We start from the raw sequence: 26,179 nt of genomic DNA, 5'->3' as shown, positions 1-26,179 counted from the left end.
AATTTTGGTTTCTTTTTATTTTTATTTTTATTATTTTTTTATAGATAAAAAATTCATCCCTCAGCTTTCCACCTCCTAATTTAAGGTAATTAATGTTGGGTTATATGTGTAAGTAAAGTCTCATATTGAATAATGATGAGAAGAATGAGTGGTTAATATAGTATAGTATATTGAGCACATACCACTCAAGGAAGCTCCACAAGGAGTATCTCTATAACAACTAACACAACCTAGCTAGCAAGATCAAATATGCAGTCTAGTGCCTTCACTATGGATGGAATGCCAGTTGAGCTAGAAGGCACTATCCAAAGCTTGTTGGCAATTAACATGGGGTTGAGGCAACTTAGACAAGAAGCAAATAGTAAGGAAGAGAAACTTCAAAGCATTCTAACTGGAGGGAGATTTGGAAAAGTTGCATTGATGCAATCAATGCTGAGATGGATACAGTGTCATACTGTCTTTGCAAATGGGCTGTAAAATTTATAGCTTTTGTGTTTTCCTCAGCTTGTCTTCATCCTGCTGTAATTCCTTCTTGGCAAAAAGAATTTTACTGTTCTTTCGATTCTGTTAAATAATACTCTGGTTTATTTATTTATTTATATAAAACAAGTAATCAACTAATTTACTCACTTTGTGGGGGTAACCTTGTTACCACTCTCATCTAAACTTGGTTTTCACATTTTGTAATTCAAACCCAGAACACAAGAAAAATAGATTCACAGTAACTGAAAGTCTGAAACAACAAAATTCACAATATCAAGTATGAAGAAAAGGACAAAAATGTAATAGAAAAAAGACTAACAGAGTAATGTCTAACATAGATCCTATTACAATTAGTCTGACTTACACACAGAGAGGGTCTACTATTTATGGACATGGATTTAACTTGTATAAGACGTGGGCTAACTACAAATAGTTACAGCCTAACCACAATCTGTCATTTGACAGTTTCTAATTTACTCACATGTGGGGGCAACCTTGTTACCAGTTTCATCTAACCTTATATTTCGTAATTCAAATCCAGAACACAAGATGAGTACATTCACAGTAACTTAAACAACAAAATTCACAATATCAGGTAAACTTGGGGAAGATGGTGTTATGAATTGGATTCCTTCTAAGACAGATCAGTGCACTTGTGGTTCAACTTGGAATAAGATTTGTACAATTTGGATGAAAGGTGCAAAATGGTATGGTGTCTGTTAAGTGTTAATGATAGACTCTCCACTAGATACAGAGGTGCTAAATGGGGATATCAGGGAGACTAGTGTGTTTTCTGCAGAAGCCAAATTAAGAGTGGAAACCATCTGTTTTTGAGTTATTTTTTCACTTGGATTATGGCAACAAGTTTCAAAATTGAGTTCTTTCACTAGGAGATCAAGGGAAGGAGGTTTCAAATAATGAAATAAACCTGGGTAAGATTCCCTGGGCTGCTACAATCCACCAAATATGGCTGCAAAGAAACACAAGGATTTTCAGTGATGCAATCTATGCTATTAGGGATACCGTATCTTGAGAAATTGCAGTCCTGGCAGCAGATGCAGAGGAGTTAGCAAGGTCTTTCATAAGTTGTAATTTCTAATAGCTCACTGTCGTTGTAAATGGGCAGTAAAATTTACAGCTTTTGCGTTTTCCTTCGCTTGTCATCCTTCTGCTGCTATTTCTGCTTGGAGGAAAGATTTTTTGTTCTTTTGATTCAGTTAAATAATATTCTGATTTATCTCTTTATATGTATCCAAAAAAGAAACTCAAGTAGTCAATTAATTCAAATCCAGAACACAAGATACACAGATTTGCAGTAAACTGAAACAACAAAATTCACAATATCAAGTAAATCTGGGGAGGGAAGTGTAATGAATTGGATTCATTCTGAGACAGGTCAGTACACTTGTAGTTCAACATGGAATGAGATTTGTAACAGAAAACCCAAGGATGAATGGTGCAAAATGTTTTGGTTGCCAGATGATATTCCTAGCATTCATATATAGTATATTGCTCTATGCAGAATTGCTAACTGGGGATAAGAGGGAGACTAGTGTGTTTTCTGCAGAAGCCAAATTAAGACTTGAAACCATCTGCTTTTAAGTGTTTTCACTAGGGCATTATGGCAACAAGTTTTGAACTTGTGTTCTTTCACTAGATGATTGAAGGAAGAAGGTTCCAAATGAATCTATTTAAGATTGCTTGGGCTGCTACAATCTACCATATATGGCTGCAAAGAAAGATTAGGATTCATGGTGGCACCTACAAGATAGAAGGCATTGTCAAGCCATTATAGAAGATGTTAGGAGGAGGGCTGGTTTTTGTTAAAAGGAAGAGCAAATTGTATCTGCTTTAGTCCAGAGTTTCATGTTCAAGCAAGAAAGCAAATCAATCCAACAGCTTGTTAGCAATTAGCATCCTGTACTAATTTACCCAGTTTTATGGTTCTCTCTGAACAATTTACTGACCTATCATCTAAACTGCATTTACAGATTTTTTTTCAAATCCAGAACATAAGATAAATAGTCATAGTAGCTTAAATTCACAGCATCACAACCATTAACATTCTAAAAATTAGTTTAAGATTGTGTCTTGCTTACAAAACAGAATGCCCAATTATATTTGGCCACCATAAAAAGTTGTAGACTCTTCAATTAAGCCAATGGTATTAGAGAAATCAAAGTACAATGGTACCTAGAAGAAAAGAAGGCTTGAAAATTTGTACATAAGCAGACAAACTAATAAACTAACAGACAAAAAGCTCATCTAAACGCATAGTAGCTAGGTGTAACCCAAATTGGTCGAGAATAAAAACGAGGGTTGTCCTTACCAAATGGAAGTTGTTGGGTAACTTTCTGTTCTATATTAAACACTCCCACATCCCGGCCTCCATATGCTACTCCTGGGTACATTTGCAACTCCCAATTGTCATCTGTGAAGTAGATGCAATTATTTCTGCTAGGGATAGTGCTTGTAGGAATGCACCAGGAATTTCCGTCACCAACAAAAGCAGTACAATCTTTCAAGTCTGTCACCTTCCACTTCGATTCACTAAAGTTGAAATTGCAGACCAAAAAACGTTCAGTCTCCTGCCTCATCTTCTTAGGATTGTGAAATGTGTAACGAAAAACCGCGATAAGGTTTTTTTGTGACTTCATCAAATACAGTTTTTGGGGCGTGCGCCGCGTGCCTATTTCTTCCTCGCTTGGTTGTTCGGGCCCAATATCTTGCACCTCAGCTGCCAGAGGAGCATCAAGTTCAAGGCGCACCAGCTGGCCGTAGCCACAAAGTGCATATATTTTATCTTCAAAACATGCAACATCATTGAATTTCAAATTGTCTGGATTGGTAACCGTAACAATAGCCCACTGACCTTGTCCTCTTCTATTTAAAGCCGCTCCATCTCCTCCTCTATTGAAAGCCACTCTAGCAAAAGCTAAGCGATTCACGGGGCCGAAAATTGCAAAGACAAGGAACAACTTCTCATCGGAAGGGTCATTTAAAATAATGAATTTGTGTACAAGGCGAAACCACTCTTCTAATTGAGCCAGTGCTCGAATTGGGTTTAGTGGTGGAAGAGCAATTTGTTCTTCTTTCCTAACGTGCACAAGGCAGGCTTCATAATCAGGACCCAAGGTTACAACCAAACCATGTGGAGATCCCCAACAACGTTTTTGGTCACTTGTAGGTAGTTCTAACCAGAGATATTTGTTGTTGCAGAGATTAAAGAAACATTGCAAATCAGAATCTAGTTTGTTGGAAAGCATCAGCCATGGAAACAAAGAGCAGGTTGTAGTTTCGAAACAAGCAGAACTACAGGGGTTACAAAACGTTAAAATCGCTTTAATATCTTTGATATGTATTCGATTTCCAATTTCACCAATCATATCTGTGGGGATTTCTGGCAAGATGAGAGCCTGTGATCCATTGGATTCTAACCCAATATTGTTGGAGGTTCCAAGAGAAGAAGGATTAACTAGAAATCTTTCCAACCATGGTTTGATGTTAGATATAAGTGATGAATCAGTCAGGATAAGAATCACAATTACTGGAGATTCACTAATGACAAAAGATGAAGTGCTAGTTAAGATCGTTACGAAAAACTCAAACAAAGACAAGTCTTTTTCAGCATGAGCAGGGGACAGAAATGTAAGGACCAACACAGTTACAAACAGAGTTAATCGAAAACTTGAAGTAGAAATGACATAACCACGAATGAGAGTGATGAAGAGAGCTACTTGAAAATACACAAAAACCTTAAAAATGTTGAGGATTGTAGTAGTACTAACCGGCCTCGCCATGGAGCTAAGGAGAAGAAAGTAACTGATTATAAAGTTGAAGCTTGAAATGGAATCGGACACGATACTATCTATTCTATCAGAAATGTAAGAAGAAGAAGAAGAAGGGGCTGCTAGCTAGGATTGTGAAGCTTTTGAAGTGGTCTGAACAAATTAAGAAATGCTTTACTCTTTTTTTATTATGTTTGGGGATTGGTGGAGTACTTGTTTTTGCTTTTTTTGTTTTTGTAATTTAATAATTTTACTTTGTATTATTTACTTTTCAATGCAGCACATGGTCGCGGGTCCCTGGTTACAACCTTTGTTATATAGTATCATATAATATGCCAAGAGTGTTTGGATTTTATTATCGAAAAAACAAAAAAAAAAAGTTCTTGCATTTCTTCTTCTTCAACAATAACAACAACAACAAAAAAATATAAATAAAAAAATAAATCATCAAAAAGGGAAAAGTGTTTAGATTAGCTTAGCTGACTACCCACGATCTTCCACAAAGTTGGACCCTTTTATACTAAAGTATATGCAAAGATTATTTCTTTATTATTATTATTTTGAGATAATAGATTATTTCTTTATTAAGAAAGGTATATCCCCTAAAAAAAAAGATATGAAGAAAGGCATAGAATAAAATTAATAAAGGAAGATTAGCCTTCTTTATTAGGCTTTATTTATGGTACCATTATTTTCTTATTGTTGTCAACGAATTAATTGTCCTATTGTATTTGACTCCGCTACTGTGTTATTTCTTGCTTTCTGCTTTGTCTTTGGTTCTCCACTCTCACTGCTGGTTCCTTGCTCTATCTGACTATCTTGCTTGCCTTTCATTTTGGTTTCATTGGTTGGTCGTATATTTTGCTTTTCTGGGGTTTCTAGGTTTGCTCTGGGAATTTTTCTTTGTTCTTTTACACTGTTTGGATTGAGAGGAAGAGGAAAGGAGAGAAGAAAAAGTGAGTCTTTTCCATTGTTTGGATGATAGGATAGAAGAGAGAGAAGCAAAGAGTGACTCACTCTGAGTGGGGGAAACCGAACATTTTGTGTCCGCCGCAAATATTGACTTTTCTAAACTCTGAAAATTACTTTTGTGGCCATGAATTTTTGTTACCTTCTTCATTTCATTAGGACATAAATGTAAAAAAGAAAACATTTTTCTTTTCACTTCTTTCCCTTTTCTTTTTTTTGTTAAAAGGTCATTCATTCAGAAACTATCTAGCCAACATAGGTAGAGTACTGGCTCACGCCTTAAATACAAACCATTCACGTCATTGTTCACAAAAGCTACCATATCTGGGGTGGGGGGTACATTAAAGCTTTCAAACTACAGTGGCATAGTGCATCCCTTTTTCGCGAGTCAATCTGCACTTCTGTTTACTTCTCTAAAAGCATGGCCGACTGTGACTTGCTGAAACTTGCTTAGGAGGTACTTGCAGTCATTTAAGAGGGGTGAATATGCTGCAATGTGGTTTGAGTTAGAAAGTAAAAGCTAAACAACAGTTTTAGCATCCAACTCTACTTCTAAACAATTAATTCCCAACTATAATGCCATTTGCAGCCCATCTCTCAAGGCCCAAAATTCAGCTAATAAACTGGTGGCGTGGCCTATTTTTTGAGCAAATCCTTTGATCCACATCCCTATGTGATCCCTGATAACTCCTCCACCACCTACCCTTCCTGGGTTGCCCAAGGATGCATCATCGGTATTTAATTTAGCCCATCCCTCCCTTGGCTTTTTCCACCTGACTTGAGCTGCCGTATAATGCTTTTCTTTTGAGGTTTCCCCAACACAGTAAAAAAATTCAATAGATTGATTAATGCAGTAGGTATGAAGGTTCATATTCAGGGTAGTATTTTCGAACACCACCCTATTTCTGTGCTTCCATAGGTACTAGACAACAAACGGAAATTGGATTCTCCATGGACATCCATTCACCATAATATTTGGATCACATAGACAGTTGCTTTTTAGCCAATCTAGCAGCTCCAATTGAAAGGAAGCTTGAAGAGTCATTGGTGTTTTGATATTCCTCCAAAACTCCAAAGTAAATGGACATTCTCTCAAGGCATGACTAAGTGATTCTTCTGCATTCTTACAAACTAGACAGATCATATCACATTCCACTCCTTTAGCAGCAATGGTCTCCCTCATCGACACACTTCTATGATGGCATAACCATAGAAAATGTCGTATTTTAGGTGCGGTATCAAGCTTCCAAATCCATCCACCCAAGAACTCAGGAATTTGGCATTCATCAGGCTTTGCTAATTTATAGGTTGAGGTCGTGCTGAACTCTCCATTTAGGGTATATTTCCAGCTGATAAAGTCTTTGCTTTCCCCAAATAAAGGGATGGGGATTTCATTAATTTTTTCCTTGATGGTGCTTGGGACCACAAAAGACAGCTTTTCCCAATTCCAGCAAGCATCTTTGAACGTTTCCTCAATGGTGTGTTTGTTCTCGTTATATTGTAGCGGGCCTTCAATAAATTCCCTCATTGTGTCTCTTTTAACCCAAGGGTCCACCCAAAAATTGAGCTTCGAACTCTTGCCTGCATTCCAACAAATTCCCTTTACAAATATTGGAAATCCCTGTTTGATTGCTTTCCATGTGATAGAGCACGGAAGTTTATTTGGATCCTTAGATTTGCTTCTTGTTTGGGAACAATATTTGTTTAGGATCACTTTAGCCCAAAGTGCATCTTTCTCCATATAGAGCCTCCAATTCAATTTTGCTTGCAAAGCTAGATTTCTTGCCCTGGTTACATTGATTCCGAGCCCTCCTTCCTTCTTGACTCTAGTGATTTTACTCCATCCCACTAAATGCATTCTTTCCCTCTCTTGTGTGGTGCCCCAAAGAAAGTCCCTATTTATTTTGTCCAATTTATCACACAGATGTGTAAGGAGAGCCACTCCTTGCATGACATATGTTGGAGTTGCAGCCAACACTAATTTAACTAGCACTGTTCTTCCTGCAAAGGAAAGAAAGTTGGCCTTCCATCCTGCCAACTTGCTTATGGCCCTAACAGCCACATAGTTGAATTGATTCCGATCTGAGCCTTTGTGCTTCAAGGAGAACCCGAGATACAAACCCAGGTTACTTGTGGCTTGTATACTCAGAGTATCACATATGCTCATCTTTAGACTATCTTCCACATTCTGTGAGAAATATACTCTCGATTTGTCGACATTGATTTTCTGGCCTGATTCACTGCAAAAACAGTCTAGCACTTCTTTAATAGCTTCACTGCCTTTTTCACTAGCTTTAGCAAAAAGGATCAAGTCGTCAACGAAAAAAAGGTGTGAAACCCCAATATTATTTCTAGATACCTTGATTGGAACCCAGTCTCCCTCTAAACATTCTCTTTCAATGAGGGTTCCCAAGTACTCTATATAGAGAATGAACAAATATGGGGATAACGGGTCCCACTATCGAATGTCCCTGGAAGGGTAGAAAGACTCCAATGAACTCCCATTAAAGAGAATAGAGATGCTAGTGGTTGAAACACAACTCATGATGAGCTTTATTAGTTGCTCTGGAAAATGATAAGCAATAAGGACTTTGTGTATAAAATTCCACTCCAGCCTATCGTAGGCTTTCTCCAAATCCACTTTAATTTCCATATAGCCTTCTTTCCCTTTCTTATTATCTATTGAATACACCAATTCTTGGGCAATCAAAATGTTGTCCAATCCTGTCCTGCCTGGGACAAAGGCTGTTTGTACTGGAGAAATCAGTTTATCCAAGTAAGGTCTGATGCGGCTAATGATGGTTTTGGTGATTAACTTATACACCATAGTACATAGACTGATGGGTCTATAGCTACCAAGCATCTCAGGGTTTGGGCATTTTGGAATCAAAGCTATTAGGGTCTTGTTTAGATATTTAGGTATAACCCCAGATTGAAAGGCCTTTTTTACTTCCATACAGACTATGTTTCTTACATCAAGCCTAAATGCTGGTAGAAACCAGCATGAAAACCATCAGCCCCAGGTGTTTTAAAAGGCTTAAGGGCCCAAAGACTTGTTTTTATCTCCTCATCAGTCACCTCTGTACATAGCTTGGTTTTTTCCTCTTCTAATAAGAAACTATGAGAAAAGCAAGACACATCTGAAGTACTGGTAGAAAACTCAAGTTCAGTTGTGAATAATATGCTAAACCCATCTAGGATATGATTCTTAACTTCCTCCATATCAGTTATTCATTCTCCTACAGAATTCTTGATGCTCTTGATCTTGTTTCTTTGCCTTCCAATCATGGTAGTGACATGAAAAAATGTCGTATTCTTATCTCCATGCATAGTCCAGTTCAGCCGAGATTTTAGTGCCCAATATTCTTCCTCCTATCTCCTAATAAGGGCATATTCTTTAATGAGATCTTTTTCTAGTTGCACCAGAAATTCGTTGGGATTATTGGTTAATGCTTTTTGGGCACCATTAATCCTTGCAATGACTCTCTTCTTTCTATTGAAAATATTTCCAAAAACATCAGCATTCCACTTTTTGGCTTTCTTGGTGAAGTTGGTTATAGCTTCAGAAAGAGCTTGGTCTTGATCCCAACTGTTTTTAACGAACCTAGGAAATTTTGGGTGCATAAGCCACATCGTTTGAAATCTAAAGGGTATGTTTGAGCATATCGGAGGGGTTTTGTCAAGCTTAAGCAGGACCAGGCAATGGTCAGTGAAGACTCGAGGTAGATGAGTCACCGACGCCTCAGGAAAGGCAATCCTCCAAGATGGGTTTCCAAAACAATGATCAATTCTCTCCAAAATTAAATCAGTAACTTGCCTAAGATTTGACCATGTGAATTTTGGACCTGAAAAACCCAAGTCCAGTAGATTGTACAAGTCTAGGCATTCTTTAAATTCAAGGGCCCTATTAATATTCACCTGCCTTCCCTTATACTTATCTTCTCCACACAAGGCTTCATTAAAATCCCCCAAAATTAACCAAGGCAGATTATGTAATTGAGCAACTTTCGTTAAATTAGACCATAGAATTTTCCTTTCAGTTAAGCGAGGACTTGCATACACAGGTGAAATAATCCAGGTAAGATTAGATGAGTGTACCTTCACAGTGGCATGAATTTCTTATTCAGTGGATGAAAGTACTGAGATTTTTGCTTCTTCCTTCTTCCATAAAAGCCAAAGGCCACAGGCATAGCCTACTGTGTCAGTGGTATAGAAACCATCAAAAGGTAATTTTGCTATTATCCTTTCTACTCAGTCTCCTCCAATCCCCTGGTCTCTGTGATCACCATAATTGAAGGTTGATGATTCACCATAATTTCTAGCACTCTACGCTTGAAATTTGCGTTTAGAGCTCCTCGACAATTCCATAAAAGAATATTCATATTGACGTAATTCCCACATGGCACTTCCACCTAATTAGGCCTCATTGCAGCAGCCTCCATCATGCTCCATCCTATCTTCTTTAGCAGCTCCTTAGATGCCATCCAATCTAGCTTCCACACGATCATGTATTTCAATATCACAACTATTTCTTCCTTGCAGCAAATGAGGAGGTTGCAGTTCTACACTTGGGTTAGGACTTGAAACAGCTTCATCATTGGGAAATTGCCCATATGCCTCGAGGTCGTCCCCCTGAAATCTATTACCTTCCTCTCCTGCACCAACCACCCCGATTCGTCCAAGTGTGGTACCACCAATGGCCTTTTTTGCTCATTCAATATCATGGCTTCCTCCTCCGTTATCAGTGGCATGTCTGTGATGAACTTCCACCAAGGATTTGGGGTTGAGCTCCAAGCAGGGTGTTTCAGCTCCAAATCCCCACTCTTGACGCTTGCTAGTGTTAAGGGAAACAAATGTTTCATGCTACTTTCAATTCCTCCTTGCACCCACCCAGATCATCCGTCGGGGATGCTCGAATTTGTGCAATGATTTCCTTTGGTATTGCTATTACCCGATTCTTGTATATCATTGCCCATCCTTTGCTTGGAAGGCTTGCTGTTGTTGGCGCCGAAATTTCCATTCTCCATTAAAATACTTGAAGCTTTGAGGAGTGGAGAAATTTTGCTAGAGCCTAAGCTCGTTCTTTTGAAAGAAGATGTGCTTTTTGCACCATCAACTTTCTTTGTACAAGTGGTTTTAGTTGAACGGCTATGTGTCCCATCGCTTGTAGAGTTTCCATTGCTCGAGGACTCAGGGCAATTACTCATTGTAGGAGTAGGTCGATTAGCTGGAGAAAGTATACCATGTTTCGATAATACTAATTTAGTATCTGTTTTGGTATTTCCTAACCAATAAATGAATGACACTTGTTTCAAAAAACCACATCAGACTACTCCAATAAATGATTAATTTATTTTCCCGATAGTATAGAAGATTGTGATTAATTTATTGGAGTAGTCTGATGTGGTTTTTTAAAACAAGTTTTACTCATTTATTGGGTAGAAAATACCAAAACAGATACTGAGTTGGTATTACCGAAACATGGTATAATTTCTCAGTTAGCTGACACATTTTACGTGTGGGAAACCACTTCGTTTGGCTTATCACCTTCTCCCTTGCCATTTGATATGACCACTTTGTTCTCCCTAGAAGCATCCACTGCTTTAATATTAATATTAAGACCCACTTCTCCATTAAGTTGCTCCGAATTGCCTAATTTGCCCTTTTCTATTTTGCCCCCGTTAAGGTTAGGACCTCTCCCTTGTCCAATCCTAGCAGGATTTTGCTTTCTCGTAACTAACATCCATGCACCGTAGTTGGCATCAGATTTGTCTTCCTCTTGGCTAGACTTGTGATTCAAGCTTGCTGTATCTAACTCCCCTGTCTTCGCCTCTCTTGGTCTAATTTTATAACAGCAAAATTCTTGCTTGTGCCCAATTCTGCCACAGCAGAAGCAAAGAGCTCCAATCCCTTCATACATAATCTTTTGTTTCAATCTCCCCACTTTGATTGTGTTGATGAGAGGCTTCTCCAAATTTACTTGGATACAAAGTCTAGCATAGCTTCCCCTAAAGCCAATGGCCGTATAGGAATCAATTCTTAGAACCGGCCCAATTGCTCCACCAATTTTCCTTAAAACTTCTGAATCATAGAACTCAATGGGGAGTTCGGGAAGTCTAACCCACACTGCAACTGAGCTGAAGGTGGCCTCTGATGCTTTGATATAAGGTTCCCATGGCTTGATGGCTAAAAAATGCTCACCAAAAAACCATGGTCCTCCCTTTAACACCTTATCATAGTAACTAGGATCACTAAATTTGATTAAAAAGAAATCTTTTCCCAAATTCACACAATCCATCTTGGCCATAGGTTTCCATAGGGCATTGAGCTTGAAAGTGAGGTAGCTGAAACCAACAGTCCTACCATACACTTTCACTATCAATGCCTTGGACCATGGAGCTCTGATTCTAGCTTTAGTTTCTTTAGACAGCACCACTTCCGTCATACCTTCAACAAGATCCTCTACTTCTGTGTCTGAGTCTTCATGCTCTGTTATCTCATTGTCAAACTTGAATGCTTGAGCATAAGCACTTGGTGTGTCTCCTATAAGACTATCCTTATAGCTGACTAAGCGACGTGGTTGAGTGAAGGGTCAATCTCCACTACTATCTTTGTATTTCTTAGTGCTACGGCATAGCTCTTCCTCTTTCTCACTTGAACGTTGGTTTTCCTATGTGTATTCAACTTCCATCTCTAGGTTTCTCTCTTCGAGGTTGTAGTTTGGTGGCGTTCTTTTCACTTCTCTTTTATTTGCAACCCAAACAAAAAAAAGTTCAACATATTCTATTCTTTTCTTTTCCCCTCCCCTCCTTGTTACCAAATATGCATGAGAGAAACATTTTTTTTCCCCTTCTTTTCTCATTCTCTTTTCTTTTCTTTTCTTTTCCCCTACTTGCAACCAAACACAGCGTTAGGTTGAGAATGAAGAAGATATTGATGGAGAGGCAAGTGATGCATAGGAAAGGAAAGATAGAAAGAAAACAAATAGACATAGTGAAAGCCGAGAAAAAAGGAATTTCGAAGGGTGATGGACTGATGGGTTCCACTGTTGGAAAAAATATCTAATCAAATGGAATGGCCGTGACTCATGACTCATGATGACTTCTCTCTCACATCACATGTGAACCCCACACATATAAGTCCATATGCTTTGAGAAATATTTTTTTTCTTTCTTCTTGAATCTAGACCTAGACCTGTATTAAAAAGAGCAAATCTAATTTGATAATATCTAGTGGTTATATTAACCCATCCCATTTCTCATATGTTGTAGATTAAAAATAAAGATAAAATATTATTTTGGTTCTTAAATTTTACCTAATGTTTATTTTTCATCATTAAATTTTAAGAAATTTTTTTTTTGTCCCTAAATTTTAAAAGGTTCACTTTTGTTTTTAAATTATTGCAAATGGTTTTATTTTTGTTCTTAAACTATAAAGAAGATTTTTTTCATCCCTAAACTATTAATTTTTTTTTTCATCTCTATTTTTGTCTTTAAATTATTGAAATTTTTTTTTATAAAAATTAAAAATGAAAAAAGAATTTTTTAAAGTTTAAAGACAAAAAACAAACTTTTAGTAAAACTGAAGACCAAAATAATATTTTACCCTTAAAAATAAAATGGGGGGAGGTTAGGTTTGATTGCCAAGTAATTAATAGATGATATACATTCCATTTATTTCATTATAAAATGGTTAAAAGTTGATTAATTTTGTGACAACTAAGGTCTAAAACCCTAACAATTGCGTACTTGTAGTTAAATTGATGAGAATGTGGTTCTCTATCAAGTATCCCATGACCTATATTTGAAATTTTATTATTTTTATGGTAAAATGAAAATTATTCTTCTCATTTGAGAGAGAGATTCTAAAGTGTCTAGTGTTTTAGTTTAATACTGAGTTCTTTTTAAAAAAAAAATTGTAAAGAACTCGATCGATAATATATAACAATATATATATATATATATATATATATATGCGGGCAGTTCAGACCAGATGGGAGCCTGAGGTCCAATGGATTCTAACCCAATATTGTTGGAGTTCACAAGAGAAGTGGAAGAAGAAGAACGATTAACTAGAAATCTTTCCAACCGAGGTTTGATATTAGATATAAGTGATGGATCAGTCAGGATAAGAATCGCAATCACTGGCGATTCACTAATGACAAAAGATGATGCGCTAGTTAAAATCGTTAAGAAAAACTTAAACAAAGACAAGTCTTTTTCAGCATGAGCTGGAGACAGAAATATAAGGACCAGCACCGTTACAAACAGAGCTAATCGAAAAACTGAAGTAGAATTGACATAACCACCAATGAGAGTGATGAAAAAAGCAATTTGAAAATAGGCACACACTTAAAAGACGTAAGGTAAAGCGCCGACTGACCTCGTCATGGAGCTAGGCGAGCTGTAACAGATATAAAAGTGGAAACCTTAAAACGATTCTGAGATCTGACACAGTTTGATCAGAAAAAGAAAGAAAGGGAAAAAAAAAAAAAAAAAGCTGCTTGGCTTGTCTCTGTAGAAACAGATTAAGTGCTTGAAGGAGAAAGAATTACAGTTGGTACGGACTTTTTTTCTGTCGCTTTGTTTAAAAAGAAAAGGCTTATAATAATCTTTTTGATTAGAAGAACGACACATAGGTTGACATAAGCATTTATGTCAGCATTTTATATCTATTAAGAATCTACTTTTCTTTTTTTATCTTTTATTATGTGTCTCAATTTAAAGGCTGTATCTTTTGAAGAAAAACTAATGTGAATGCTCAAGTAACTCGAAGCACGTGGTTGTTTGTCACAGGCTACAACATATATTATATACTGTATTCTGCATGCTGTAGTGATAGTGTTTTGATTGGCTTGGCTGCTACTAACTCCATCGTATGCCATGGAATTTCAGATCATTGGTTTGTGCGGATTAGAGCTTTCAAATATGGTGACCGACACACAATACAGGGATCTTCCATAAAGTTGAACTCGAATTCTTTTTTTTTAGAAGCACAAAGTTGGACTCTTTCATTCAATATATAATTATATATGCAAAAATTATTTATTTACCTTTCTATATTGAAGAAAGGTAGCACAAATAAAGAAAATTTTACCTTTCTTCATTGCGCTTTAGCCTTTATGGTACCATCATTTATTGGCAATAAATCTCATCCAAAATATTTCCCAAAAAAAAAAAAAAAAAAAAAAACTGATGCAAATGTATAGGTCCGAATATACGTGTAATGGTGTGTGTGAGATTTGTAACCATGTATAGTAAAGTTGCTGTATATGTACAAGTGTACCGTGTAAAGGTCAGATTATATGCTTGCTGTGATGAAAGAGTTACTTCCCCCTGTGTTCGGCTTTCTTGCTGCTATTGTCCTCTTGTATTTGCCTCCAATGTCTGCTCTCTTGACTTTCTGCTTTGCTGTGATGAAAGATTTTTGTTCTTTTGATTCAGTTAAATAATATTCTGGTTTGTTTATTTAAAAAAAAAAAATCCACCAAAAGTGAAAACAAAATAAAAGAATAGATCTATCAACCAAAAAAAAAAAAAAAAAAATGAGGACTAGCTTGGAACTGTCGAGGTGCTGGTAGAGCCCCGACAGTTAGATCACTAAGAAGCCTCATCCGTAACTCCAGTCCAGATTTAGTCTTTTTATCTGAAACGAAAATAAAGGCTCTTAAGAGTAGAGAAAATTAGAGTAAAGCTTAATTTTGTTGATTCCTTTTGCGTGGATGCCAATGGTCGCTCAAGCGGTTTGGCCATTTTGTGGAGACAGGGCATGGAATTAGAGGTAGTTTATTCAAGCAGATATGTTATAGCAGCTCTATTCTACTCTGACCCTCCAAGGATCCCATGGCTTTTTTTTTTTTTTTTTTTTTTTTTTTTTTTTTTTTTTTTTTTGTCTACGGGCCACCTTCTAGAGCTAAAAGAAAGCAGTTCTGGGAATTAATGGAATCCATGGTCAGTACCTTCTCTGGTCCATGGGCAATGATCGAAGATTTTAATAGCATTAAAAATGCTGGAGAAAAGAGAGGAGGGAAACCAGCTACTGAAAGCTCAGTCAACAGCATTAGAACCTTCATCACAAATTCTATAGCAATTGACTTGGGTTTTAAAGGCCCACCCTTCACCTAGACTAACAAAAGAGAGGGTCTAGCTAACATAAAAGAAAGATTGGATCAATGCTTGTGCAATCAGGAGTGGCAACTGCTATTCCCAAAAGCGGGGGTCACTCACCTTTGTGCAACTAATTTAGACCATTCTCCCATCCTTTTGGACATAAATTTTGAAGATGAAAAGATAACTCGGCCATTTATATTTGAAGCTATGTGGACAAAAGATGAAACAAGCAGAGAAGTTGAGGACAAAGCTTGGCAATTACAAGTGGGATGTTCACAAGGTTTTAAGCTGGCAAGGAAGTAAACAAACACTAAAAATGAGCTGAAAAAATGGAACAAGGAGCATTTTGGTAATGTCAGAGAAAGAATCAAAGAGTTAGAGAAAAAGATTGAAGAAGTCCAAGGTGCAGAGCCTACCAAAGAGAATTTGGAATTAGAAGCTGCCCTTAGCCTTGAGTTAGATGACTGGTTGGCCAAAGAGAGTCTCAAATGGCATAAAAAATCTAGGGAGATTTGACTCAAAGAAGGGGATAGGAATTCAAGGTTCTTTCATCTCACCACTTTGGTAAAGAGGAGAAGAAACTTCATTTCTGATATCAAACAAGAGGACGGTTCCTGGATTTCGGGTAGAGAGGCCATCCAAGAGTATTTTAAACGCCAATTTTCAATCCCAATATCAGTCAAGTAGACCCCAAATCCCAAAAAACTTGGAAAATTTCATTGATGCTTGTGTCTCAGTAGAAGAGAATGTTGAGTTGTGCAAAATCCCTACTAGAGAAGAAGTTAAGAAGGCGATATTTAGGATTAAATCACTTAAATCTCCTAGTCCAGAAGGCCTTCCAGCATTCTTCTATAAGCACTATTGGGAAATTGTTAAGGACCAAGTTACTTTGGCAGTTCAAGGCTTCTTCAGGCATGGGAAACTTCTTCAAGAATTCAACAACACCTTCATTGTGTTAATTCCAAAGAAAAATGGAGCATGTAATTTTAATCAATTCTGTCTATCAGTTTGTGCAACGTGGTATACAAAGCGATATCAAAAATTCTAGTTGGCAGATTGAGACCTCTTCTGGATAAAATGGTGGATTCAGCTCAAGTTGCATTTGTTCCAAGTAGATGCATGACAGAAAACATTCTGTTGGCACAAGAGATAGTTCACAGCTTTAGACACATGAAAAGGAAGAAAGGATTTCTAGAAGTGAAGATAGATTTTCAAAAAGCTTATGATAGGATGGAATGGGGATTCATCCAAAGGGTCCTGAAGGCATTTGGCTTCAATGAACAGTTTACAAATCTAATTTAGCAATGCCTATCTACAGTTCATTACTCTTTGCTCTTAAAAGGTGGAATTTGCCCTGCATTCCAACCGGAACGAGGATTAAGACAAGGGGATCCTCTATCCCTTTATATTTTTATTCTTGGCAGTGAAGTGCTGATGCGCTTGATCAATAGAGAAATAATCCAGCACAAGTTGACTGGAGTAAAGCTCACAAGAATAACTCCTCCCATATCTAAACTTTGTTATGTAGATGACATAATTCTCTTCTACAAAGCTTCAATGGCTGAGTTATCTTCCTTAAAGGAGTGCTTGGGGAAATATTGCCAATGGTCGGGACAAATAATCAGTGTGGAAAAGTCCAGGGTTTTCCCTTCCAAAGGGGTTAGTCCTCATTTCCTCAATCAAATTCGAGCTCATTGGGGCCTAAGCAAACTCCCTCCTTTAGCAAAATATTTGGGAATCCCATTATTCCTCACCCCCCACAAGAAAAAGGACCTTAATGACATTAAGGAGCAGATCGAGAACAAGCCCAGTAGTTGGAAAAGCAAGAATCTATCTTGGGCAGGTCGTGCTACTCTTATCAAATTTGTGGCTCAAGCCATACCCTCCTACTCCATGTCTATCCTCCAATTCCCCAAGGGGCTTTGTGAATAGTTGGATGCTATTGTAAGGCGCTTTTGGTGGAATCCAAAATCTGATAAGGGATCTTATTCTTCTCCTATTGCTTGGGCTTTGTTGTGTTGGCATCTCAAAGAGGGTGGATTGGGATTCAGAAAGTTTTGGGAATTTAATCAAGCTTTGCTATCTAAACTCGCATGATGGCTCCCAGCAGGTAAAGATTGCCTTTTTATAAATCTCCTCCATGCAAAATATAGAGTTAGAAACAATTGGCTTAACCATAAAGCCTCTGGTAGTATTTCACCGGTTTGGAAAAGCTTAGAGGGTATAAAACAACTCATCGCTCACGGTGCGTGCATTTTGATTTGAAGTGGGGATTTTGTTCGTATATGGGAAGATCCTTGGATCCCAAATCACCTTCACTTTCGGCCAAATTTGCGTGAGAATGCATCTATGGGTGGAGCTATAGTTGTATCACAACTGCTGGATCATAGCAAGACACAGTGGGATATATCCAAATTGAGGTCTATTTTTGATGACGCAACGGTAACCTCAATTGGCTGAATCCCTTTACCTCTTAATGTCTGTTCCGATAAATGGATATGGACCTAATCGATGTTTGGAGAGTTGTTTGTTAAGTCAGCTTATTGGCTTGGTAGAAGCTCTAACCCTCCTCCAAACCAAGACTTGCTGAGAGGCCAAATCTGGAAGACCAGAATTCAGGAAAGATTGAAGATGGTTTTATGGAGAGTAGCTGCAAATTGTCTCCTTATGAGGGATCAAAGGCTAAGCTATGATGCCAATGCAGACACCAGTTGCCACCTATGTAATACTGGGCAAGAGTAAACTATCCATTTTTTTATCAATTGCCCTCTAGCTAGAGCATTATGGTTTAGTAGTCAATGGGGAATAAGGATTGATAATTGCGAGCTGTCCACCTTGGCCCAATTCATCCATTTTCTGCTTGATCCTCCTTTCCAAGAGGCTAGTAAGGACTTGCTTCTTTTTGGGGCCTTACTTTGTGATTTGATTTGGAGACTAAGGAATGAGGCACTATTTGAGGGTAGAGTAGCCAGTTATGAAGATCTAAGAGCCAAAATTATTAAACTATTTGCGGAGCATCGTAAAGTCAGACCCTTTCCTCAGATTTGAGGCATTATAGTTCCAGCTAAATGGTTGAAGCCTGGGAACAACTCTTTTAAAATAAATGTCGACGTTGCTGTAGGCGACCATCATTCTGCTGTTGCAATCATAGCTAGGGACTGGAGAGGGGAATTGGTATTTGCTTGCTCTAAAAAAAGTGAACACCACCCTCTCTCTCCAAGCAAAAGCAAAGGCTTTCTTATGGGCTTTGCAACTTGCTGAGCCTTTAAATTCAGCCCCAATCATGTTAGAAGGCGGCTCTCAGATTTGCTTCAAATCAATCACAGTGCAAGGTATGGACATCCCATGGGCTATTGAGAATATCATTCAAAGTTTAAAGTATCTGGCTTCCGAATTCCCTTTTTTGTCTTTTAGGTGGTTCCCTAGAGAAGCCAATGAGGCCGCCCACACTCTTGCTAAATGGAGTTTGATGTATAGTTTGTATGGTTCTTTTGACTTTGGTAACAACCCCTCCTTTATTGTTAAGGTTATCAGGAAGGAGGCTGGGTGCCTTATTGGTTTGTAGTGGCTTTCTCTTTGAATAAAATTATTCATTCATAATATATATATATATATATATATATATAAATAGAGAGAATATAAGCCTTTTTTTTTGGGTAGGCCATAAAACATGGGGATGGATGGAGAGGTGTAAACGGAGTAGTAAAAAATTTATAAAGAAAATAAGATGGGAGAGAAAGGGTTGCCAAAAAGAATAAGGTTAGAGTGAGAAATAATTATGAAGGAAGAAGAGTGAAAATGAGAAGGGGAAGGTTAAACAGAATGTAAGGGAGGATATAAGAGGACACAGAGAGAATTGATTCAATTGAATAAGGCAATAGAGAATGACTTTGAAAAAAAAAAAAAAACAAAAACAAAAAAGAGGAAAATTTCTTGAAAATATGGTTGATGATGTGGCATAACAAGAGGCTTGGAAAAGTAAATGTGATGCTTCCATATTATATGTGGTATAGATTTATTGTTCATATTTTTTTGTCTTTATGTTATAATTTTTTTATTTTACAAAGATAGAAGAGCTCTCTTTATCACGAATTTTGTAATTCAACTTATCCGGTTATTCCATGTGGTGTTTCCAATCTAAACATCAAGAATTCAAATCTCCCCTCCCATTGTAACTGTTAAATAAATAAAAAATTAAAAAAAAAATCTCTTTTATTTTTTGTTTTTCTCTACATATAACTAGAGCAACAATGACGTGACTCACATGAGGTATATTATAATTTCTTCTATTATTTTAAATTTCTCACATAAAATATTTGACATGGCAGGGAATACCTATATGACATGGTATCTTCCATTTGAACGAAGACATCAATTTGTAAATATTTTACACATTTTTCTATCGTTAATTTTCTTTTTAAAACTTTTGAAGCTCAAAAACATTGATAGAATATGAAAGATGATATTTCTATTGAGGATTTCGTTATGAGGATTTCGTTTTTAGTTTTTAGTTTTTTTTTTTTTTTTTGAGCAAAAAAATTTCGTTTTTATTTTGGGCATTTTATTTGAGCACAATGGGTCAGATGCAAGCTTGGGTCAGTTAGTCACATGTGACTAGCATGGGTCTCATTTTGGTAGATAGGTTATGTGGCAATTAAAATTTAGACACTTCAGCAACATCAATTAATCTATGAATAAAATGCTTGCAAGTAGTTCACATTATTTGCCGCGTAAGTTTTTTTCATAAGTGAAATTACATTAGAGACTAGATTGATTGCAAGTTTAAAAATATAAGAACTAAATTCAATGCTTAGAAAATGTGATAATCAAATTGAATGTACGTACCCGCATAATACAAGGATAAAATTAAAAGGTATTTCGGCCTATAATTATCATCTCACCACTCACCAAATTTTTTTGTTTTTAATTTGGCCTTTTACCTTTCCTTTTCCCTTTCCTTTTCCTTCACAACTAATTCAAAAAAAAAAAAAAAATTTACTAATTCAAAATTTTTCTAAAATTTGATAAAAGAGAAAAAAAAAAAAAAAAAAAAAAGTTCAACTGACTTGATCATGCTCAAATTTGTGTTCAAAGAAAATACTTGTTAATTTCGGAAATTAAATGAACGTCGTGACTTAAGAAAAACATTTCATAACACTAATGAGAACTTGGTCACACATTTTACTATGGATAAAAAATTTTGGGTTCAATTCTATCTAATTTTGTCATGTCTATCTCACGTAATAATAAATCCCACTAATTAAATTTATAATTAATGAAACCTACTGTTCATGTAAAATAATAGAGTGCACATTTTCACTCTCGTAGTGTGTGCTATAATTTTCACTCACTTTCTTGTTAGTAATTTAGTTCACTAGTCTGTATTACTTTTTTTTTTTTTTTTAGAAGAAGTCTGTATTACTTTTAGTGTAATTATTTAGTTGCGATGCCCCAATTTTATTTATTATATTTTAGATAAAAAATTGGATATTTGGAAAAGTTGCGTTGATGCAATCAGTGCTGAGATGGATACAGCTTCGTGGGAAATTACAGTCCTGGTGGTGGATGCAAAAGAGTTGGCAAGGTCTTCTGTGAAGTTGTAATTTCTAACAGCCCACTATCTTTGTAAATGCGCTGTAAAATGTATAGCTTTTGTGTTTTCCTTAGCTTTTATTCCTCCTGCTGAATTTCCTTTCTTGGCAAAACGATTTTTTCTGTTCTTTTGATTCTGTTAAATAATACTCTGGTTTATTTATTTATATAAAACAAGTAATCAACTAATTTACTCACTTTGTGGGGGCAACCTTGTTACCACTTTCATCTAACCTTGGTTTGCACATTTTGTAATTCAAACATAGAACACAAGAAAAATAGATTCACAGTAACTGAAACAACAAAATTCACAATATGAAGTATGAAGAGAAGGACAAAAATGTAATAGAAAAAAGACTAACAGAGTAATGACTAACATAGATTCTATTACAATTTGAGTGACTTACATACAAAGAGGGTGTGCCATTTATAGGCCTGGATTTGACTCGTATAAGACTTTGGCTAACTACAATTGGTTACAGCCTAATTAACACAATCTGTCATTTAACAATTTCTAATTTACTCACTTGTGGGGGCAACCTCATTACCAGTTCAATCTAACCTTAGTTTTCATAATTTGTAATTCAAATCCAGAACACAAGATAAATACATTCACAGTAACTTAAACAACAAAATTCACAATATCGGGTAAACTTGGGGAAGATGGTGTTATAAATTGGATTCCTTCTAAGACAGGTCAGTGCACTTGTAGTTCAACTTGGAATAAGATTTGTACAACTTGGATGAAAGGTGCAAAATGGTAAGGTGGCCTGATGACATTTCTAGCATATGCATTCATCAATATGTTGCCTGTTAATTATAGACTCTCCTCTAGATAGAGAGGTGCTAACTGGGAATATCAGGGAGACGTGTGTTTTCTGCAGAAGCCAAATCAAGAGTAGAAACCATCTGTTTTTGTGTTATTTTTTCACTAGGATTTTGGCAACAAGTTTTGAAATTGTGTTCTTTCACTAGGAGATCAAGGGAAGAAGATTTAGAATGAAGCTATTTAAGATTCCTTGGGCTGCTACAATCCACCACATATGGTTCAAAGATACACAAGGATTCATAATGGCAATTTCCAGATAGGAGGCATTTTCGACCCATTAAAGTTGATGTTAGAAGGAGGGTTGTTTTTGTTAAAAAGGAGAAGAAATTGCATCTCTTTTAATCAAAGTTACATTTTGAAGCAAGAGAGCAAATCAATCAAAAAGCTTGTTGGCAATTACCATGCTATACAATCTACTTTCTTTGAACAATATAATTTCCAATATCATCTAAATTGAATTTTCGGATTTTGCATTTCAAATCCATAACTAAAGTTGAATAGGTTCACAGAAACTTTTAAATTCACAGCATCACAAGAATAAATATTCTAGAAATTAGCTTAAGATTGTGTCCTGCTTACAATCATAATTCCTAGGGGATCAAACCTGTGGTCTGGTGCCATCACTATAAATGGAATGCCTGATAAGCTACAGCAGGCTCCATCCAAAAGCTTGTTGGCAATTAACATGGTTCACTAATTTATATATTATATGCACTAAAAACAAGTAGTCACGGTGGTTGAGGAAATAGGGCAATAGCTAAGGAAGAGAAACTTCAAAGCATTCAAATGGAGGGAGATTTCAAAATTTTGCATTCAGAAATTGCAGTCCTGGAGGCAGATGCAAAGGAATTAGCAAGGTCTTTTGTAAGTTGTAATTTCTAATAGCTTACTGTCGTTGTAAATGGGCTGTAAAATTTACAGCTTTTGTGTTTTCCTTAGCTTTTCTTCCTTCTGCTGTTATTTCTGCTTGGAGGAAAGATTTTTTGTTCTTCTGATTCAGTTAAATAATATTCTGAATTATCTCTTTATATGTATCCAAAAAAGAAACCCAAGTAGTCAATTAATTCAAATCCAGAGCATGAGATAAATAGATTTACAGTAACTGAAACACAAAATTCTAAAAATCAGGTAAACCATGGGGTGGAAGGTGTTATGAATTGGATTCCTTCTGAGACAGGTCATTACACTTGTAGTTCAACTTGGAATGAGATTTTTACCAGAAAACCCTAAGATAAATGGTGCAAAATGGTTTGGTTGCCTGATGATATTCCTAGCATTCATTTATCAGTATGTTTCCTGTTAATGATAGACTATCCACTCTCTGCAGAGTTGCTAACTAGGGATAAGAGGGAGACGTGTGTTTTCTGCAGAAGCCAAATTAAGAGTAGAAACCATATCCTTAAAGTGTTTTCAGTAGGACATAATGGCAACAAGTTTTCAAATTGTGTTCTTTCACTAGGAGATTAAGGGAAGAAGGTTCCAAATGAATCTATGTAAGATTGCTTGGGCTGCTACAATCTACCATATATGACTGCAAAGAATGACAAGGATTCGTGGTGGCACTATCAAGATAGAAGGCATTTTCAAGCCACTAGAGAAGATGTTAGAAGGATGGTTGGTTTTTGTTAAAAAGAAGAGCAAATTACATCTGCTTTAGTCCAGAGTTTCATGTTCAAGCAAGAAAGCAAATTAATCCAACAGCTTGTTGGCAATTAGCAAGCTACACTAATTTGCTACTCTTTTATGGTTCTCTTTGAATAATTTACTGATCAATATCATCTAAACTGCATTTTCAGATTTTGTTTCAAATCCAGAACATAAGATAAAATAGAGTCACAGTTGCTTAAATTCACAAGCATCACAACCATTAACATTCTAGAAATTAGTTTAAGACTGTCTTTGCTTACAAACCAGAATGCCCAATTGTATTTGGCCACCATAGAAGTCAGGGACTCTTCAATTAAGCCAATGGTATTAGAGAAATCAAAGTACAATGGGACCCAGAAGAAAAGAAGGCTTGAAAAGTTGTACAAAAGTAGATAAGCTAATAAACTAACGGACATAAAGCTCATCTAAACGCATAGTAGGTGTAACCCAAATTGCACCGTAGTTGATTAGCCAAAATTTTTGACCTTGGCTTTCTATAATTGTTAGGAAGTTTCTGTAGTTTAGTTCTGTAATTGTTTGAAAGTTTCAATAGTCTGTCTGTCCTTTCTCCTAATCTCTCGTAAAATTCCAAATAGTTTCGTTTCCACCTATTACATCACCCACCATGGCCATGACCATGACCATGTCCACTAGTCTCTTCTTCTTCTTCATTTCCCTCCTCTCTCTCTCCTCCGCCTCTCACCACCCCCATGACCATTCTTCCTCCAACACCACACCCACCACTACTTCGATCCAACAAGTCTGTAAAGCCACTCGCTTCCCTGACCAATGCGTGAGCTCCTTATCCAAATCCAAACGACTCCCTCCAAACCCAACTCCTCTCCAGTTCGTCTACTCATCAATCTCTGTCTCCTCTCACAATCTCCGTAAAGCTCAATCAATGGTGAAGTCCATCCTAGCCTCCTCCGCAGGTAATAAAAACCGCACAATCGCCGCGACCAACTGTCTCGAATATCTCCACATTTCACAGTACCGGAACTCTATTACCACCAATGACGCTCTCCCCCGTGGCAACCTTAAAAACGCTAGAATTTGGATGGGCGCTTCTCTTCTTAGCCAATACGACTGCTGGTCAGCTCTCAGTAGAGCAAACGACACGAGGTTGACGAACGAGACGATGTCGTTTTTGGAGTCGTTAACAAACTTGACAAGCAACGCGCTGAGCCTGTTGTTTTCGTACGATAATTTCGGAAACGACACCGCTTCGTGGGTTCCGCCGAGGACCGAGCGTGACGGGTTTTGGGAGGCGGTGAAGAAGTCCGGTGGTGGTGTTGGTGGATTTAAAGGTGGGGTCCCGGCGGACTTGAAGGCGGACGTGACGGTGAGTAAGGACGGAAGTAGTGGGTCTTATAAGACGGTGCAGGAGGCGGTGAACGCGGCGCCGGAGAAGGGCGGTGGAAAGAGGTTTGTGATAAGAATAAAGGAAGGGGTATACGAGGAGACGGTGAAAGTTCCGTTGGAGAAGAAGAATGTGGTGTTTTTAGGAGATGGAATGGGTAAAACGGTCATTACTGGGTCTTTGAATGTGGGCCAGCCTGGGATTACTACCTCTACCAGTGCTACAGTTGGTAGGTTATGTTTTACTGGGTCTTTGAATTGAATTTGGGTTTTACAGTAGTACACTTGCTATCTGTTCTAATGTTTTATTTGGGGCTGGCTGGGGCAGCTGTTCTTGGCGATGGATTCATGGCTAGTGGTCTCACAATCCAGAACACAGCCGGTCCTAATGCCCACCAAGCAGTAGCCTTCAGATCAAGCAGTGATTTATCTGTCATTGAAAACTGTGAATTCTTAGGCAATCAGGATACTCTTTTTGCTCAGTCACTCCGCCAATTCTACAAATCATGCCGCATTCAAGGAAATGTGGATTTTATTTTTGGAGGCTCAGCGTCTTTTTTCCAAGACTGCCACATCTTACTCGCTCCTCGCCAAGTTGATCCAGAAAAAGGCGAGAGTAATACCGTTACTGCACATGCCAGACTAGATCCTGCCCAATCAACAGGTTTTGTTTTTCAAAATTGTTTGATTAATGGCACCGAGGAATATGTGAAATTGTACCAAAGCAATCCCAAAGTACACAAGAATTTCTTGGGGAGGCCGTGGAAGGAGTACTCCAGGACAGTTTTCATACAGTGCAACTTAGAAGCTCTTATTTCACCACTAGGCTGGCTGCCATGGAATGGTGATTTTGCTTTGAAAACGCTTTATTATGGGGAATCTGGGAATTCTGGACCGGGTTTTACTCCGTCCCAAAGGGTAACTTGGAGTAACCAAATTCCTGCACAACACATTGACACATATTCCGTCGCAAATTTCATTCAAGGAGATCAGTGGATTCCACCATCCAAATAATTAACTAGTCATAACTCATGAGAGAGAGTAGTTTCAATTGGAAGTGGTAAACCAAAAGGTGCATCTCGCTATTTCGTAACAATTGTTTTTTGTTTTTTCATAACTGTTTGTCTTTTGTTTTTCCATAACGTTTGTGTCTTTGAGTCTTTCACATTCTAAAATTTTCTATTATGAAACAAAGAGTCATGATAATAATGACAGCTCTTGTAACTTCACCCTATAAAAGGGGATAGATGTATGATATAAAAGTGTGTGAGAGAAAAAGTTGTAGTGATCTCTCAAGACAGTAGCCTAATCTCTTTGTTTGTGAGTTTGAAGTACTCTAATAAAATTTTCATTTCTCTCTTTCTTGTGAGTACTTTATTGAATTTTAAGTCAAGGCTTTATAA

General features: G+C 37.2%; 3 protein-coding genes across 3 annotated transcripts; 2 read left to right on the top strand and 1 right to left on the bottom strand.

The window, feature by feature from the left end:
• Window positions 1-726: 726 nt before the first annotated feature.
• On the bottom strand, window positions 727-4,479 carry LOC126693376 (uncharacterized). The gene is made up of 2 exons (XM_050389326.1): window positions 2,813-4,479; window positions 727-1,663 (listed from the first exon to the last, which is right to left on the bottom strand). Exons 1-2 carry the CDS (start codon window positions 4,281-4,283, stop codon window positions 1,644-1,646), a joined length of 1,491 nt encoding a protein of 496 aa, XP_050245283.1. The 5' UTR covers window positions 4,284-4,479; the 3' UTR covers window positions 727-1,643.
• An 11,090-nt stretch (window positions 4,480-15,569) lies between these two features.
• Window positions 15,570-17,281, top strand: LOC126691374 (uncharacterized). Its single transcript, XM_050386422.1, has 4 exons — window positions 15,570-15,629; window positions 16,029-16,261; window positions 16,357-16,632; window positions 16,774-17,281. Exons 1-4 carry the CDS (start codon window positions 15,570-15,572, stop codon window positions 17,279-17,281), a joined length of 1,077 nt encoding a protein of 358 aa, XP_050242379.1.
• Window positions 17,282-23,860: 6,579 nt separating this feature from the next.
• Window positions 23,861-26,135, top strand: LOC126693374 (probable pectinesterase/pectinesterase inhibitor 51). Its single transcript, XM_050389324.1, has 2 exons — window positions 23,861-25,006; window positions 25,105-26,135. The coding sequence occupies exons 1-2, from the start codon at window positions 24,043-24,045 to the stop codon at window positions 25,788-25,790; spliced, it is 1,650 nt and encodes a 549-aa protein (XP_050245281.1). The 5' UTR covers window positions 23,861-24,042; the 3' UTR covers window positions 25,791-26,135.
• The last annotated feature ends 44 nt before the right edge of the window (window positions 26,136-26,179 follow it).

This window comes from Quercus robur, chromosome 7, assembly GCF_932294415.1.
Source record: "Quercus robur chromosome 7, dhQueRobu3.1, whole genome shotgun sequence".
Taxonomy (NCBI): Eukaryota; Viridiplantae; Streptophyta; class Magnoliopsida; order Fagales; family Fagaceae; genus Quercus; species Quercus robur.
This window is presented reverse-complemented; position numbering and strand designations above follow the sequence as displayed.